Below are 20,476 nucleotides of genomic sequence, written 5' to 3' on the forward strand. Positions count from 1 at the left end.
AACATCGGAATTATATCATTGCGATAATATTTTTTTTCCTATTTTTTTTCGTAATGACTACTCAACAAGTCAAAGGAAACTGAAAGTTGCTATTATTTACTGGTAATTTATTTAATTTATTCCAAAATTGTGATCCCTATATAATTTTCATAACATTTTTAAATTTATTAAGAAGTTTGGTTAATTCAGGTACGTCCTCGGGAATTGGTCGTATGTATTCTTTATAAAAACATGATGAGATTCATAATCCTTTTTTTTTATTTTTTTTATCTTGTTATATATCTATCTGATAAACTATTTAGCAATTGCGACACGTTTAGTCGAGCGATGAAGGGTAAATGTAATATGCTTACTTTTATTATAAATTTCGATTCTACAAAATTATAATTATAAATCATGAAACTTATTTTTAGAGGAAAATGTTATCGCTGATGTTAATGAAGACGCCAGCGAGAAAATTGCCAACGAACTTAACGTAAAGTAAGAAAAAAAAAGTCATATCATATCTATTTATCAGTAATTAATAATATCTTTTTTTTATTAGTAATTCAGAAATTATTGCGATTTTTCATAAAACCGACGGATGTAAGCAAGTGGAATGAACTAATAAGCTTATTTGATAAAACTAACAAACATTTGGACAAATTGATGTAAGTTTATGCTGATTTATAAGAAATCTTTATTTATTGTGAATAAAAAAAGTTTTTAATGAATTTAACTTTATCTACTTTATTTTAAAATCGTAATTAATAATGCTGCTATTACGGATATTGAAAATGGAATGTTGAAAGATTCACTAGAAGAACCAACACACTTTAGAAAACTTATAGAAATCAATCTTATTGGTGTAATTTACGGTAAAAAAATTCAATTATTTATCCCTGAAACAATTAGATAATTATAACGATTTCTTTTATTATAGGAACGAAACTTGCATTCCAATCATAGTATTTAAAACAAAATAATCCGCAAGGTGGTATTATAATTAACACGGCTTCAATCACTGCAATACGTCCGGTGTTTACAGTGCCACTAAAGCTGGAGTGCGTAAAACGCAAATTTTAAATTTAATTTAAAAAAATTTATTTTCTTTGCTTAGACAATTTCTTTTGTTTTAGGATATTAAATTTATTTACAGTATTTAATACTCTCTATCAGGAAATTGAAGTTCCTGATCATTGGTGGTCACCAATTGATGTCATCATATTTTAAATGTATTTATAATCCAAAGTTAAATGGTATGTGAAGTATTCTTATTTTATCATATTTTACTTTTAAAAAAAGACATACAATTTTGATGCAATTTCTATCTCTTTTAGGGACTATTTTTTCAGTTTGGAATAAAAAAATGAGAGAAGAAAAATTCGAAAACCCCACGCCAGTAATTGAAGAAATGATACAAGGAAATTATATTAAATATTTCATTATGAAATTTAGTTTATTCCCTATTCTTTTAAAATAGATGAGAAAGCACGTCAAATTATTAAATTTGCGGATGAATCAATTTTAATGATATGATTTTCACAAATTATCGATTCTTATATATTTACTAAATGCTAACCATGTTTAAATATGTTGTACGGACACAAAAAAAAGTAAACTTTTGAAGTTACATTTAATCACGTGATTATTAATAATATGGACTAATTAAAACTTGTACTACGTTACTCAACGGAAATCTTATATAAAGATTTAAAAATATAACTTAATGGGACATTATGGTAGAGTTCCCGTCCTGTTTTCTTCATTTATATTATATTTAAACATATTTAAATATAATAACAATATAGAAGGAAACAGACAAACAATGGGGAACGTTGAATTTAGAATTACGACGATATATAAGAAAATTTTTAATACAAATTTAAAATTTAGTATTAACGAAATGAAAAGAATTTTAATCACATTAATTATCACTATAGGATTATTGCTAGATGATAAGTACGTCAACATCGAAATTAATAATAAAAAATTTATTATAGAATTAGAAAAATTTAAGAATGAGACAAGTAATAGGAGAAATAGATTACAAAACTATACTTTATTAAAGTTTTTATATCAAATAATATCGGAAAAAAATTACAAGTTATTTGGAGTCATGATGAATTCTAAGATATATCAGATTTTAATGTGAAAATTGAAGGAGTGAAAAAGGAACTTATGAACAATGCATCTTCGATGTTAGACATTGGAATTATCTGGAGTAATATATTATAATCTGCGTTGGAATAATTTTATTATTGAAGGTTACTATAGAAAATGGGCCAAAGATCTTCGTTAGTTATCTTAACAATAACTGAAGGCAGAAATGATGCTATTAAAGCAATTAGAACAATTAATTGTTATTAACATAAGTTTCGATATTAATTGGCCAATTTCGTTTATGCTAATTCGTAACGATATTAAAGTAATAAATTCATCAACTAGTGCGATGGATCCTCAAACTAGAGCTTTTAGAATTAAAAATTTCATTCAATCGACCAACTTACGATGTTTTGTATCAAAGGAGAGTTTATGAGGTTTCATCAAATAAATGTGTAAGATGCAATGAAGAAGTGGAAACATGTGTTTTATTTGATCTATGGAAAGAAGCAGTTAACGTCTTTATAGAAAATGGGGATGAACGGAGGCAATATTATGATTTGATCACGCTAAAATCAAGATTGTTTCCGTTGGAAAATTTATTATATGAGATTACGCATGGAATAATTAATTTTAAAATTTGGAAGTACAAACATTGTAAGGTTGAAGATACAAGGTTGTTGATGATCAGTGATCTATAAATATGACGCTTGTTTACAACAAAATATGGAAACTGAGATGTGACGCAGTAGTAGATTTCGAGAAATCACAAGGTATCAGTAATTGGATAAACGTAAAAGAGTTAGTTATACAACAAAGGATAAAAATAGAGATTCTGATGATGAAGAGATAATTTTATACGAGAATAATTTTCAAAAAAAAATTTATATTTAAAACATTTTACTTACTGTTATTTCACAGCTCAATATCGACCTTACGAACGACCACCTTTTACTTCACCAGGCGGTCCTCTTACCTAAAATTATATAATAAGAATTAAGGATAGTAAAAAATTAATACCATTATAGATAATATTTAAACAACCTCTTAATTTAATTATTTGATATAATCTAATTTAATGGACAAACCTCGCGGGGTGGCTATACTTCTGGTACTCCCACACAACGCACAGCTTATCTAGACCAGGTTATGGTATACCTTTGGGCGGTATATCACCAATGGCAAAATTGACAACTCTTTTCATTGGAGAGATATCACCGGGAGTAACTGATGATTAGATGGAAAAAATTCTCAAGGTAGTGATCAATTATTTAATTTTATGGTGGGCAAATGAATGCTATATATGATATATCGATACTTGTCAACAAGTTGACGATGATTTTCCAATCGAAGGGATGAAGATTTTAATGAACGCTATATTATCAAATTGGATTTTTATGAACCCTGGAGCTTTAAAAGAAGGCGTAAATATTTGGAGGTGCGATTAAGAAAAAACTTTTGTATAATTTTCTTACTACCTAAAACGCATATTATTTTGGATGCTAAAATTTTTTTTCTCAGGTAGCTTTCGAATTTATCTTAGTCTTGAAAGCTTTAATGCGCTTATTGGGCGCACTCATGAACATCTTCCGGTGTGATTTTATCAAATACTTTAGCTGACAATTTATTTTTGTTTTTTTTTTTGATTTACTTATCTGGCGATTGCAAAGACTTGTGGTACATTAAAATCTTCGAAACGAGTTAAAGAACAATCCGGAAATCCAAAGGTTTTTGAATTTGCGGAATATGCTGATGCTGATAGACAGTGTACTACGTGTTTTGCGTGTACTTGGTGGTGAAGGTTCGGATGATGATAAAAAAGTTAATAGTAAGTAATCAACTTCTTGATTTACTTTTGATCCTAATTTTTCATCTACTAAATACCATTTTATCCACACAATTATAGGTTAAAGCCGATGAAACTACAAGAAAATGATATATTGCTCAATATGAGGCTTCAAGACCGGGAACGGTGGTCTGTATTAAACTATAGAAATAATTTTTTTCTTTCTTTTTTTTTTACTATCATAATTGATGTCAATTATTGTCTTTCAGCATGATGCAGAGTTAGATAAAATGCCTTGTTATCACGTTGTTGAAGACATGACTAAGCCACAGGATAGAAGAGATCTACAACCTTCAATAAGTTCACAGCATGAAAATAAACTAGCTCATCGAACATCACCAGCTACAGAAATAAACAGAACATGGAGAAAAGGATGATGACACAGATTTACCGGCTGATCTTCCTCCAGATCAAAAGGATCTTCGTTATTTACCGAGAAATAGTATTCTTTCGAGAACGTGCTGCGAGAGCGTTAGAGAGAAGAGGAAGAACGAGCAAATCGTAGAGCTAAAGCTGAAAAAGAAAGAGAACGTTCACATGGAAGGGAAAATAGAGAGAAGGAACGTGTGAGAGAGAGAGCGGGATCGCTAACGCTATAGAGATCGAGATCAGTAATATGGACATTATCATCAACCAGTAAATTTTGTTGCTGCAAGAGAATCAAGACGCAAATCTTATATTTTAGAGATAAAGAAGAGGAACAACGCAGACAAGCTAAAAGAAAAACTGAAATGGAAATTGCTTTTAAAGGGGTATATTAAATTATTTAATATTTTGTTTTTGGATTTTATATACTGATTTTAATAATAATTATCTTATATTAGAGAAAGAAGATGGCAACATAGAGAAGAAACAATGGCAACAAATCGTGAACGTGAAGCAGAACGAGATTTAGATGTTAGAGAAAAACAAATTCGAGATCGGCAAATAATGGACGAGAAAGTTTAGGCGATGACATTGAAGCTGATAGCGGTCAAGATTACAAATACAGGAGGTTTATTCTACATTTCATCTTGTAATCAATTTAACGGAGAAATTATGAATTTTAACTTTTTTTATAATTATGTAGATTTCGTTGGTGGTTCCATCGACAACAGTTCAGAGCACGTGAATTGGCTATAGATGAGGCATAGGTTGCGAGAACAGCAAGAAATTGAGCTTGAGCAACATCGATTACAGACACTCGAGAAGCTATGGAAGCGGAATTAAATAATGAAAAGGAAATTTTAACGCTTGCCACAATTGGTGCTTCACAAAATAATAGCGTTAAACCAAAACTACTAACTCTCTTAATCTTGCATCAAAACGTCGCGCGGCATTAATGGCTCTAGCTGAAGATGAGGAATTTGACGATGAATCAAACGTAAACGTCGACTTTGAAATATAGTGATGATGAGGACGATGAAAACAAAACCGAAGAAAGGAAAAAGAAAATTAGTTAAAGAATTGGTGGCAACTATATCAACGGAATGTTAAATAGGAGGAATTAGATGAGGTAAGTTTCATATGTGGTTCAAAAATTTCTTCCTTTTTTTAAAAAATCTTTGTTTTTATTAACATAAATAATAATTATTTCACAACAGAATGTTCTTAGCAAAAAGTTACAGCCATTTGTAAGTAAAAAAAATTGTTGAATATCTCGGCGTATAAGAAGATGAATTATTCTCTTTTGTTATTGATCATTTATGTAGTAATAAAAAGCCAGCTGAAGACTTAATCAAAGAAATGATTATGGTATGTTGATTACTATTTGCACTAAATATCAAAGAGTAATTAATAAGCCAAATCATTGATTTTTTATATTCTTTGATTCATATACAGACTTTAGATGAGGAATCCGAGCTATTTGTAAAGAAAGAAATTATGGCGTATGTTAATTTTTGAAACGGAAAGTAAGACAAGAAAAATATAAAATGAAGATACAGCTTTTGAAAGGTTTTTAGAATGGGCTGGATAATTCGAAGTAATTCGAAGCAGTGGTACCATATAACACGTAGCCGGAGTTTTTTACGTCTATCGGATTCTTTTTATTAAAATGTGATATTCAAAAAATTAAAAATTAAATATAATAAAAATTCATAATGTTATTCTTTTATCAGTGGCAAATTGTTAAAATAATTACTTAAGAGATCTATTTATATTTATTTATTTTTTTTTTTATTCTATCATTTTAATGTTATCATTGTTATCATTTCTTAATATCCCCTAGTAAATTATATAAAGATATAATGCAGAAAATCTCAAGAACAATAATTACCTTACAAGCTTATTATCAGTATCGTAAAAACTCAAATATTACATTAACTATACTAGTAATCTAGTCAAACTGAAATTCACTTTATATTTTAATTAGAATTCATTGTTATCACGTTTAGATAATTGAGTAAATATTTCACATATATTTTAGTAGAACTTGATTTTTACTTTGGCGTGAATATGCTATCTTTCTCATATGAAATGCAAAGCACGTGCTAAGACGTCATACTCGAAAAATTTGGAATATAAAGTCCAAAAACATTTATGTTTTTATTAAAAAGTATGATAACCGCAGTAATTACAGTGATATTGCTAATTTGAATGCACGATTGACTAAGTCGATTTCAAGTCACAGTATTAAGAGAATAATTTTCTTTTTCTCCTCTTCACTTTCTTTATTCTCATTTTCATATTCTTTCATGAAAGCGAGAGATTGTGCGGTATATAGATAATGGATTTTACATAATACTATATATTTTTTTAAAATTCTAAAAAAATTCTAAAATTAAAGTTAAAAAATAAATCAGAAATACCAAACCAAAGAAAATTATTAAAAATAAAATAGGTTAAATTCCATAAAATAAATTTTAAAAATCTGAAATTATTAACGTATAATTAACCTAAAATAAGTCAAATTTACGTTTACCATATTATAGAATGAATTTTTGATGAAAGCAAAAACACTGTAAGAAATTTTTTTTATAGATATAATTTCGTATTTATATATAATAATTAAATAATTTTTAAAAACGCATTAAATAACAAAATAATTAGGGTCAAATTGTATAATATTGAATCAAAATATAAATGTTAGGGCTTTATTATATTTCGAAAAGGATAATTTAATATTTGCTTCAAAAATAAATTCAAACGTATTTAAATTTATAAAAAATTTAATGTACAGTACAAAATCAGTCATGACCGTAGTAACCACTATGCTGGTTTATGTTTACGTGGATCTGCGGAGCGTTTATTTACTGCACAAGAAAAAATAATGTTATACATTTTTCACAAGTAAAGACATTTAACCCTTGTTGAAATAATTACCTTCTCGTTCATCTACAATAATACCCCCTACATTATTTATAAAAGATTTTAATATTTGAATAATTTGATAATCAAAATTAATGTTAAAAAGAAAAAAAAAAGAAACTAAGTAAAAAAACTGTATATTTATTTATTACCATCTGTTTCAACAGTAAAGATAAAAAAGGCAATGACCAATAACAAATATTTTAAATGCATTATTCCAAAAATTTTTTTTTGATTTTGATTTTTATGTAATAAATTTGGTCATTTATATAAGAAATTTTTTTCAATAACACGTACTATCAAATTTTGAATCATATTTTTTTTATTTATGATTACATTATTATTTGAAAGCCATTAATTATTAATTAAAAGTTAGGGCTAGTTAAGGCTGTTAATCAATTACCAGTTAAATATTTGTTTAAACCGGTTAAAATTTAGTATTTTGGCCAAAATTTTCTTAATTCGCTTTGATCAAAGTTAAATGACCGGTTATAAGCTAGAAAACCCGTTAAGATTTTTGAAAGCGAAGTGTAGAAGCACAAGAGTACGTTTGCCACGTTTTCCTGCACCGCCCAAAATTGGGTCAAGCTGTGCCACTATAAATTATAACTTATGGCAATTAGATATTACTTGAGACGTAAAAGAGTAATTCTTGATGTAAGAAATATTGTATATTTAGTCATACATAGTATTTAATAATACCAGGTTTATGTATAGAAATATAGTCCAAAGTTCATTACATTTTTGGACTAATAAGCGTTTCTGTAATAAAATTAACGAATATTTAAAATTAACGCTAAGAATTAATATGGCAACATAATTTCTGTGTCATGTGCGATTGCATTTAGTACACGTCATGAATGATCTCATTTCAATCTACTCTAAATCCATCATCGACTATTCCAAGTAGAGTTAAGAACGGAAAAAATGCAATATATGATTCTGCGCATGATAAAAGTGAGTTTGATGGCCTTCGAATATTTGATAAAGTTTGTGGTCTTAAAGAATAAGAAAATGGAATTATTAAAAATTATAGTTTCGAAATTGAAGATTACGAAGTATTTAGGAAAAATACATGATATGTAATTAACACCCTAGCGTCACAGCCGTCACACGGTAGCCAGATTTACACATGACTTCGGACACAGATTGTTGGGTAAATCGATTTTTTTTAAAAGTATTTCGATAAAAATTAAAAGACAATAGAATTTATGAGATTTTTAATATAAAAGAATTCAAAAGTTTTGAAACATAGTTGTAAATTTCGAAAAAAAATCAAAGATTTTTTTTAATTTTTTAAAATTAGCTATTGGATAAAATCATGTGACTAGTTACTTATATTATTTGTATCACTAAGATTCCTTTTTTTATAAATTCGTGTAATATAAATCTTTCCCTTTTGCAATTCAAAAATTTCAAAAATTCAAATTTTCAAATACGATTTCAAAATCTCACCACTTCCTAATTTAGATAATTTTGTTCCGAAATTTATGGAAAGCCGTCCTTGACAAAAGGTTGATATCCAGACATCATGTTGGATAATGTCTAGACATCATGTTTGATATATGTAGAATAATGTTTGTACATCATTCAACATGATGCTCAAGCATTAACTGACATGATGTCTTAGACATCATGTTACCAAATATAGTAAATTTTATTTTGTGTAACTTATAAATATACTATATTTGGTAATTTGATCAGCATGATGTCTAGACATCGTGTCGGTTGATGTCTTTTACATCATGTTAAATAATGTATAAACATCATCCTACATATATCAAACATGATGTCTAGACATACCATCATGATGTCTAAACATTATATTTCATGATGTCTGGACATCAACCTTTTGTCAAGGACGGCTTTCCATAGAAATTATGTCATAAAATACGGTATAAATGTCTTAATACATACTCCTATAAACATAAATATTATTTAATCTTATTCTTTTTTTATTTATAGTTAGTTTAAATTTATTGTTTAGCAAAATAGGTCATGGAGATCTAAAGAAGCTTGATTTTTGTCTGTATATTCTGTATATTATATAGTATAGTTTTCATAGAAATTCTTAATTGATATTATTACAGTTTTTTACTTTAATTCATATATTTATATGATTTTTGTAAACTTTAAATATAATTTTTTTCAAACTTTATTTTCAAAGATAATGCTTAAAAAATTAGATGTTTTATTTTACATATAACAAATATATATAATTTACTGAATATTAACGGTAATATACATCTTTTATGTACAAAAGTTCCCGAAACTTTTTAATTTAGTAAGTGTAATAGGAAATAAGACACATATAACTTCTTACATATTTAGAATGTTATAGTAGGAGGCTCATCAAATTTTGTTGTCTACTAAAATAGTAAAATCGCATACGTGGGAAAGCTTTTATTTGGTATTGAGATGTAATCTCATTATAATTATTTGCGTAAATAATTTTTTTTTTTGTACAGTCCATTTATTATTTTTTAATACAATGACTATCAAAATATGATGTTAAAATGAGTTGAGAATATTTGCACAAATTTTTTTAACATAGAATTTATGCAAGCTCCTTATGATCACGCCAATCCTGGAAGACCGTTATTTTTTGCCAGTAAAAGGGTGGGACAAATATTGGTTATGTACAAAAATACATGTTAATAAATAATATAATTTATCATATATTAATACAATAATAACAATTAATTTTAATATAATAACATTTTATCAAGAACATGAATATTTGAACAATAAACTTTCCATTACCTTACATGATCGAATAAGGATTTTAAATCTACTTGCGAAGTTCCAAACTCTCCTATTTTGCTCTGAAATAGGTACTTTTTTATAACCTTTCCCATTTCTAGTTTATTTGTGTTATAATAGAATTTAATTGCGTCATAACTTTAATAAGTATTAAATATGAATATTAATACAATAATAATAAATTGAATTATTAAAAGTAATATATACTTACTTAATCATCTAAATTATTTCAGATTTTTATTTTGTTAATTTTTTTTTTATAAAATTAGAAATTTATTGATGTCATGCTTATATTATTTTTGAGTCATGTGAGAGGAGGTAACAAAATTCTCATATTTTTATATAAGAAATGAAAAATTTTTATTAATCTTATAATAAACCCTCGCCAATTTGAAAGTATGTTTAACAGTATGTCGGAAAGAAAATTTAAGCGAATCTATACTTTAGGGTTGTTTCATATTAGAATATTCCTCTTGTCTACTGTTACGCGAATTTTTGCGCATGTGATTTCCGATATTGTATGATGATCCGATGAAATGTCGATTTTTGGTATTACGAGTCGATTTACGCCGATGCATAGTTGCTGATTTGTGTATATCAGTTAACTATATTAAAGATATTGATTTTATATGATATATTTACATATATATCATTAGTATATTTATTCAATTTAATTATTATTATTTATATTATTTACTTTCTTTATTTGTATTATTTATATGTATACAATTTTATTAGAAGATATTGTGGGGAAATTAGCTCAATAGTAATTAAACGTCCAAAATTGTCATTTGTGTTTATTAAAAGTGGCTTACATACAATTGTGTTGAGATAATCCCTATAAAAAAATTGGATACGTTTTTTATAAAGTTTTTATACGATTTTTTTTCCTTAGAAATAACGTATCATAATAGGATACGGAAAAATGCACAATTCCGTATCACCAAAAATATGGTTTGGATACGGAATTTGCACGGGATTTATATGGAATTTACATGATTTGATCACTGATTTTATCACGAAATTTATACGATTTGGTCACTGAATTTACTATTTGTATTACAGTTTACTATAATTGTATTTACATAAATCTAATTTCACTTTATTAAATTAAATAAAAAATAAAAAATAAACAAAGTACAAATACATTATGAAAATTCCCTCTTTATTAAAACCACCTATTGCAACCTAAATTATCTATAAGTTCAGGTTCATTTGTAGTCAAACAACCTAAAAGAACAGAAAAAAAGATTGGAAACAAAACCCCCCATCTGCAATCGTCCAAGTCACCAAATGTCAGCATTCCTACAAAAAAAGAAAGAGAACTCCAGAATGTCTGACCTACATAAAAGAAAAGAATTATGAGGCGTCTAATGAAAAAGAAACCAAAACAACAAAATAAATCCAAAACTGACCTACAAAAAAAGAAGACTCTGAAGCAACAAAACTGAAACAACCTACAAAAAGAAAAGAATCTGAACCCAACATACAAAAAAACAAAAAAATTTGAACTGACCTAAAAAAAAAAAAAAAATCCTGAATCATCCTACAAAAAGAAAAGGACTCCCAAACTGATCTACAAAAAAAAAAAAAAAGAAACTGAATATTCTCACAAAAAAAATCTGCTGGCCTATGAAATTAAATCCAAAAAAAAATATTTTTTTAAAAAGAGGAATAACGAAGTTAGGAAAGTTAAAAAAAAATTTTTTTTTAAAGGGAGGACGTCAAAGTTAGAAAAATAAAAATTTTTTTATAAAGAGGAAATAGAAATAGAAAGAAGAAATTTTTTTTTAAAAAAAAGAAGAGTGGGAATAAAAGAAAAAATTTTTTTTCAAAGGAGAGTGACGAAAAAAAAAATTTTTAAAGTGAGGTACGAAAAAAAAAATTATTTTTAAAAGGGGTGACGAAAAAAAAAATTATTTTTAAAAGGGGTGACGAAGAAAGAAGAAAAATTTAGAAAAAATAACAAAAATAAGACAAGAGAAAGAGAAAGGAAAAGAAAGACAGAAAGGAAGATCGGAAGATCAAACTCATCAAAGTAAGGGTTTATATAAAAAAACAAAAAACGTATCATAACAAAACAATAAACAATCATGTGATCTCGTGTTATGATACGGGATTTTTGTAAAATTATCTTCTAAAAATATTAAGTTTAAAAATTCCGTATACATTCCGCATGATTAATTTTTTCCGTATACATTTCTTATACATTAGTTTTTTAAAAAAATGTTCAAAAATGAATTACTTATTAAATATACGGAATTTGTATACGGAATCTATAGAAACGTACATAAAATGTATACAAAACGTATCCTTTCCGTATACATATTTTTTATAGGGAATATGATACATCGCGATGAAACATAGACAATGAGACTTCAATAGATTAGATTCCGCCCTTGATGTCAGAAAAAGAGATGGCAGTAAGATAAAATTAGATATAAATAGACCGTCTGCCAACGTGTTGAAAAAGATAGATATTAGGATTCCCTTAAGTAAATACCTCTATTCTCCCTGACGTTTTTCATCACTTTTCATCGTTTGTTGTAAACTCATAACCCTACGTTTATATAATTATTTAATAAAATTATCACATTTTAGTTTATTTAACTTGTTGTTTCTGTGTATTATTATAAGATTCGTCTTATAACCATCACGTATTATTATTAATCGTATCTTGTAGTTATTTACCTTGTTGATTCTTAACGAACAATACCGGAATACCAGGATAGGTAGTATTGAGTAAGAATCCCGTTGGTAATTGTGTAAATTTACGATTTAAACTCACTAGTTATACAACTTCTTATTTACCGACATAACCGGTAACACTACGTTAGTGGAAGCGAGAATTTTGTAGATCTGGGTGGGATAAACTATTCAGAAGTTGGTTTGTGAAAGTCTTGTAGTTAGCAATAATAGTAATGGAAAAAACAATTAGTTTGGAATTTTATAAGAAACCTGAAAAATCAAAAAAATAACTTAATGCTTGGACTTGAATTAAATGGCTCTGCATACCTCTTTCTCTTTGATAGAATCGTATATTTCAATCACTACTTCCAAACATTTTTTCACACATACATGTTGGCAAAATCTTTTCAAAGATTCGATTCTTGGAACACTACAAATCATATAAGTAAGACGTGAGTACAAGTGGTGGTTCTTTTTATTTGCAAAATGACAACATATTGTGCATGAAACAACTCCTTTAGACTACTCTAATAACCGCGTTGCCAGAGGTTTGCAATGGATATTTTTAAAAGCGGAGCCTATCCCGCCTTGTGACTAAAAATATCGATTCCAATTGCCGCGATAACTCTCTGCCTAACAGGAATGTTGGGTAAAGGCTAGGCAGACGCACGAACATCACTATAAAGTCTGCTCAAAGGACTTTTTGTATAACAGAGTACAGTAATGCCGCTGTTATTAGTAACGAGTTCACCTGAAAGAGAGTCCTGATGACGCGCTACCAGAGGTTTGCAATGAATATTTTTAAAGACGGAGCCTATCCCGCCTTGTGACTAAAAATATCGATTCCAATTGCCGCGATAACTCTCTACCTAACAGGAATGTTGGGTAAAGGCTAGGTAAACGCACGACATCACTATAAAGTCTGCTCAAAGGTCTTTTTGTATAACAGAGTACAGTAATGACGTTTCATCAGTTTTTGCAATATGGAATTGTAGACAAACAAAGGATAAATTTAGTTCCATAATATTGTCACATAAGAAAGTTGCAGGCTGAATAAGTAGAACTCTCAAGAAGTTGCCTTGACCTAAAATATTAGCGAAACGTAACTAAAAGGAAAGTGAGGAAAGTGCGTGAGGAAAGTGAAGAAAGGGATGTTTTAATATAAACATATTTTTTGGGTTACACCTGATCATGATTTTCATTGGTTGAACACGCATAATGATCATCACACGCGTCTACTTTATTAAAGGTAATAATGAGCAACCCTTCTTGCTAATCTATGTAAAGTAACTTAAAAGACTTGAACATAACCATGCCTAAAGTGGAAACCAGAAAAAGCGCAAACAAACAAAATACGAGAAAGATAGAATGAAAAAATAAACGGCAAACGATGGTAATAATGAAAACAGGGACATCATAATTTATTTTATTGAATCCATAAATATACGTTTATAAAAAAATGAAAAGATATATAAAATTGAAGGTATTATAATAGGAGTAATTCCTTTTGTAAAAAACTCTAATAAACGAACTTGATAAACTTTTTCCGGAATTTCAGTAGCCCATTTGGTTGAAATTAAGAAAGTAGAAAATGTAAATTCCAACATTAACCATTTCGCGATAACGATTTGTAGGTGATTTAATAATCAAGGATTTTAAATTTTCCGAATTTGGAGGAATTATATAAGAATCAAAACGCCAATTAAAAAATGACCAAAGGTACGATTTAAATTCTTTTGTATTCTTTGAATTATTGTACGTCTTATTAAATTTTAAGAATAATAACATTTTCATTCCACTAGTTGAAGCAATAGATACAATAACATTGTGAAGTGGATTTTTATTCCCACGATAAATTATCGGAATTGACATGGTTAAAAGTGCAAGAGATAATAATGTGTAAAAACGTTTCTTTGTTTGAATTGGTTCAAATGAAAGTGATATAAATAATAACATGGGAGCAAAAAATATTGAAGAATAAACTGAATTAGGTAATTCAGGGGGGGATTTTTGCCATGTTGATGACGATTAATTAATGATAAAATTTAAGATATGAGCGATCGTTATTGATAATGGTATATAAACCAGATTTGATTTTGTGAAAATGTTTGAAGTTGATGACATTTTGAAAATATGAAGTGTAGTCTATGCGTGTAGTCTATATACTGTATGTTAAATATTATAACTTATATGAAGTATTGAGAAATAATGCGATATTGTGAATATCTATGTATGTTTTATTTGCGAATAAATGATAAAAATGCAAAATATCTATAAAGATAATATATGTTGAGTGAAAATTTAAAATTGTTATATGAATTTATTTATCTATGTTGTGTCTTGCTGAAAATATTTTTTTTGGAATTTCATCGCTCTATATAATTTTTTTTTCAGCTTCGGAGTATTAAAAATCTATTGATCATTTTTACTGTATGATGGTGTGATTACATGTGGCTGAGAAAGCTTACTAAATAGGGTAAGAAATAAAAATAAAATTGTGCAACTTGGAGAAATAGAGTAACTAATTTAGAATCAAAAGAAAATTCTCTTAGCTTCAACAATTGAATATATTTAGAAGTTGATTAAATTTTTTTTTTCATTATGTTTGACAATCTCTGTATTTTATTGTAGAATGAAGACAACGATTATAATCATATAAATTATTATCCGTCATATCTCTATAATATTTCTATTATGTTAATTCGGCTGTAGAAATCTTGTACGATTGTTTCAGACTTTCGGTTAACGTACATTTTGGAATTTCTTTTTAGATTATCAATAAATATTGAACGATTTTTTTATTTTGAATTACAATAAAGATAAGTTGAATTTATGTGAACAATATCGAAAGTTTTAAAATAAATCTCGGTCGGTATATGATACCATTATTCTAATCATTTTCATTCATAAATAACGAAAATAAATTTTTCTATCTAGAAGTTTATTTAAAATATACTGTATTAGGTTCACTGATACTATTTCTGACCATTTAAAATAAATTATTTTCTTTTAAATGTTTCATGATTCATTTCTTTTTAAATAAATTAAATAAATTAAGAATTTATTTACTGCATGTAATTTAACTTATTAACTCTTTTTATAAAATAAAGTAAATTTAAATATGAACATATGGACGTAATTTATTTTCATAATAAATAAAAACTAGCATTAAAAAAGTACTACAGTAATCACTCATTAAAACATGTATAATCTCATTTAAAAATTTACTAATAAAGACTTTATGACCATCAAATCAAATTCGGAATCTTCTGTTTTTTATTAAAAAAAAAATTCAAGCTTTTAAAATTCAATAACTTTCATTTAATCAGGATTCAAAAAAACAAAATTATTAAAAATTTAAAGAATAACTTAAAGAATAATATACCGCCTCGCCTTTTCTAAAAGAAAATTTTTTTTTTTTAATTTAGAAATGTATCTAAGGGTAACTATTAACTTGCAAAATTTTTTTAAATTAATCTCTTATTAAGTTTCTGCTCAACGAAAATTTAAAGCATTTGTATCCTTTTTATTTAGAATATTCGCAAGATATCATTTGATAGAAAAATTATTTAACGCTGATTAAAATCAAAAAATTTGGTGACGAATAATTTGAATTGTGTAACATGGAAACACGTGATATGTCTGCGCCTGATCTAAACCTGACACCTGTAATAAAGTAAATAGATTTGTGTTTCTAATTGTTTTTTTTTTAAAAAAAAATATAAAATACAAATTATAATGGAATTTTTTTTTGTTACCACTTCACTCGCTTCTTTTTCCTTATTATCTGGATCTTTGACAAGCATATTGGTGGCGATATACGCCAATTTCTTCATCTTGGTTGAAAAGGTTTATATTTTATCGATTCCGGGTCTTCTGTTGGTTGTAAATGAGTTGTGCATTACTCGTTTGTGATGCTGATGATGCTGGGAAATCTAGATTCTAACCATGGCATAAAGTTTGCCTTGGAGGATACCCGACCTTTCAAAAAAAGGAAGATTATGTAATTCTAAATATAATTTTCCTTCTATGGTTGTCATTTCACCTGAAAAAAATAAAGCTGAACCACGACTAATATTTGTAGTTTGATTTTTTAAGACGACTTTAGGCAAAAATCGTTATTTGAGTTTCGACGATTTTTTCTTTGGATAAATAATCGTTGATAAAGGCAGTCGAGTTTTACTCCAGCTTAAGTTTTCCTGAAGTCACAATAAGATATTTTATTTAATATTATTTTAAAATAACATTTAACTGAATATAAATTGTATAATAAACAGAAAATTCAAGAAAAAATTCTTTTTGTTATTTACATTGATATTATCTCCTTTAAGAATTTACAGTTATTTACTCATAATACTTGTTCAGGCAATAACTTTGGGATATAACATATAACCGAAGGGTAAAAAATTGTTATATTAAACCTTTGTACGACCATCATTTAATCATGTCATTCCGGAAAGAAATAGTTTAAATATATTCTGAATTGTCGTCTATGGAAAGTTGGCCGGAATTTTTTTTTAGTAAAGCAATCTAAAAAAAGTAAAAAAAAAAAATTTGCAAAATTTTTTTTTGATTTAATCAATCAATCAAATAAAAATGCATTGATAACCCAAAAATAGAAAATCAACAGACTGATATTTAGCATATTTATTCGTGCATATTATGGCAAGCCGTACTAAGTCAAAAGGTTGATAACTTTTCATCATGTTTTATGATGATTTTTCATCATGTTTCATGATAACTTTTCATCATGTTTCATGATAACTTTTCATCATGTTTTATGATAACTTTTCATCATGTTGACATGACGACTTTTCATCATGTTGATCATATTTTTCATCATATTTTATGATGTTTTTCACCATGTGACATGAAATTTTTTCATCATGTGTTGAATAATCTTCATCATGTTTCCTAATATGAAATTTTAACTAACCAAAAATGTCTTACCAAACTACTGGTTTTTTGATGTTCAGATTTAGAAAATAAGAAATTTTTTTTTTACAAACTTAGAAATTTACCGATTTTCTGGTATTTTGCCATTACACAAATATATATCACATAAAAAATTTTATCACATCACGTTAACAGTATATGAACAAAAGAAAAATAATTCAATAAAAACAATACATATACATAAATACAGGTTGTAAAATTTTTCGTATGGGAAGAGTTCGTATGGGATATCTTTGATAGAAAATATCTTTTTTGAGATTTTTTGAGTTCGTATGGGAAGAGTTCGTATGGGACTTTTTAATAAAGATTTTCTTTTTGTAGGGTTCGTATGGGATATTTTTAATAAAAATTTTTTTTTTTTTTTTTTTTGAGATTTTCTTAGAGTTCATATGAGAGGATGTCTTTGATAGAAGAGTTTTTTTTTTGAGTTCGTATGGGATATTTTAAATAAAAAATTTTTTTTTGAGATTTTCTAAGATTCATATAGGATATTTTTGATAAAGATTTTTTTTTTGAGATTTTCTTAGAGTTCATATGGGAGGATGTCTTTGACAGAAAAGCATTTTTTTGAGAGATTCTAGGGTTCGTATGGGATATTTTAAATAAAAATTTTTTTTTTTTGAGATTTTCTAAGATTCATATAGGATATTTTTGATAAAGATTTTTTTTGAGATTTTCTTAGAGTTCATATGGGAGGATGTCTTTGACAGAAAAGCATTTTTTTGAGAGATTCTAGGGTTCGTATGGGATATTTTAAATAAAAATTTTTTTTTTTTGAGATTTTCTAAGATTCATATAGGATATTTTTGATAAAGATTTTTTTTTAGATGGTTTTTAATTTGATAATTCATCAAATAACATTGCGAGAACGTTTTTAATATATAATTCAATAAAAAAAAAGTTCACAATGTTTTTTTCAATAATTCATTAAAAGCATAGCAAAAACGTTATTTAATATATAATTCAATAAAAAAATGGCTCGCAACATTTTTTTTATTGAATTATACATTAAAAACATTCTCACGGCGTTATTTGATGAATTATCAAAAAAACATTGTGAAACTTTTTTTTATTGAATTAGTATACATTAACGTTCTTGCAGCTATTGATGACATCAGGAAATTTTTTATGCGCAGTAAATGCACAAAAAGGTTGCAAAATTTTGTGCATAAAAAAAATTGATTTGCGCACCCTGAAAATGCACAATGATTGTATATTTAGTAATGTGTAATTAATTGTTCAAAATTTTGCACATTTTTATATAATATATTGTAACTTTATTGAAATGTGCAATATTTGCAACTTTAATAACATAACATTATAAATTGCGCAAATTTGATATTACTTAATTGCATAATTTGTATTCTAACCTAAAAATACAAGCTAACGCTAAAATCTAAGGCTAAAATCTAAGGCTAAAATCTAACACTAACGCTAAGCAAATTGACAAAATCTAAACCCAACCATAAATATAAAAATTCCAAGAATAGTAAAATCGAAACGCGCGAAAATATAAAAAATAACCAAGTAAAATTGTTAGTAAAATTGAAATTAACCGAAATCAATAAACGAAATCAAATAAAATAGTACCAACCGCAAATATAAAAAATCCAAAGAGTAAAATCAAAATAATACCAACCGTAAATATAAAAAATTCAAGGAAAATTAGCAAAATTGAAACGCGCATGTAATAACAATTAAAGGAATAAAAAGTTGAAATTTACCAAATTGTCACATCCAAGGAGACCGAATAATGTAAAAAAGAATCGTTAGAAGCTGTTTGTGAAGATAAAAAATATTAAAAGAATAAAAAAAATAAAAAACCATACCGAAATATCGCATCTAGAATAATATTTTAATAGGTAGTAAGCATTAGTATACTTCGGAAGGTTCACTTCCTACAAAATAATGAAATGTTAGTACATTTCTTCAAAGTAAACATTAAACAAACTGACCTCCACACACTTACCCCATATTCCAGGAAGCTGAAACCCTGTAAATTAAAGAAAAAAATTAAAAAATAATTTATTTTTTTTTATTTTTTTTAAAAAAACAATAAGTTTTGAAATGAAACTTACCTATCGAACATTCAAGAATAGAAGCTGAAACCTACAAAATAGAAAAAAAATAATTTTTTTTTTTAAAAAAAATAAAGTTTTGAAGCGTGTTCAAAATGAACTTACCTATCCAAAGTCCAAGAACTGAAGCCGAAACCTACCAAATAAAAGAAAATAAATTAATTAAATAAAAAAAAAATTTAAAAAAAGACTCGAAGCTTTTGCTTCAAAACCATCTATCAAAGCCCAAAACCGAAGTTGATATCTACAAAACAAAAAAAAATCAACATATAATTTTTTTAAAAAAACTATTTAAAAAAAAAAGTGTTTACTTCAAAATTCACCTATAAGAGCCCAAAAACGCCAATACCTACAAATAAACAAAAAAAATATTATTAAAAAAGTATATTTATATTGAATAATAAAAGTTTTGAAGCTTACACTTCAAAACTTACTCATCCAAAGTCTATGATCCAAAACCCGAAACCTAAAAATAGAAGAAAGAAATTAAAAAAAAAATATTTTAAAAGTTTCAAAGCGAAAGCAAAGCTTCGAAACTTACCTAACAAAGACCAAGTATCAGAAGACGTAACTTACAAAATAAAAAAAAAGAAAATTATTAAAAGTTTAAAAAAACTTTTTTAAAAAAAAGTTTTGAAGCGTTTAACCACCTAACAAGGCCCAAGTATCAGAAGGTGAAACCTATAAAATAAGAAAAAAAAATTTTTTAAGTTTCAAAGCCAATATCTATACAATAGAAGAAAAATATTTAATAAAAAATAAATAATAGTTTCGA

At 26.8% G+C, this 20,476-nt stretch overlaps 3 protein-coding genes across 3 annotated transcripts; 1 reads left to right on the forward strand and 2 right to left on the reverse strand.

The window, feature by feature from the left end:
• Positions 1-4,031: 4,031 nt before the first annotated feature.
• OCT59_008638 (uncharacterized protein) lies at positions 4,032-5,061 on the forward strand (the record flags this gene model as incomplete). Its single annotated transcript, XM_066142645.1, has 6 exons — positions 4,032-4,057; positions 4,138-4,148; positions 4,614-4,680; positions 4,753-4,802; positions 4,877-4,922; positions 4,998-5,061. 6 exons carry the CDS (start codon positions 4,032-4,034, stop codon positions 5,059-5,061), a joined length of 264 nt encoding a protein of 87 aa, XP_065999508.1.
• A 6,086-nt stretch (positions 5,062-11,147) lies between these two features.
• On the reverse strand, positions 11,148-11,467 carry OCT59_008639 (uncharacterized protein; the record flags this gene model as incomplete). Its single annotated transcript, XM_066142646.1, has 2 exons — positions 11,148-11,320; positions 11,395-11,467. 2 exons carry the CDS (start codon positions 11,465-11,467, stop codon positions 11,148-11,150), a joined length of 246 nt encoding a protein of 81 aa, XP_065999509.1.
• A 2,754-nt stretch (positions 11,468-14,221) lies between these two features.
• OCT59_008640 (uncharacterized protein) lies at positions 14,222-14,623 on the reverse strand (the record flags this gene model as incomplete). Its single annotated transcript, XM_066142648.1, has 1 exon — positions 14,222-14,623. The coding sequence occupies one exon, from the start codon at positions 14,621-14,623 to the stop codon at positions 14,222-14,224; it is 402 nt and encodes a 133-aa protein (XP_065999510.1).
• Between the last annotated feature and the right edge of the window lie 5,853 nt (positions 14,624-20,476).

The sequence above is a fragment of the Rhizophagus irregularis genome, chromosome 16 (genome assembly GCF_026210795.1).
Source record: "Rhizophagus irregularis chromosome 16, complete sequence".
NCBI lineage: Eukaryota > Fungi > Glomeromycota > Glomeromycetes > Glomerales > Glomeraceae > Rhizophagus > Rhizophagus irregularis.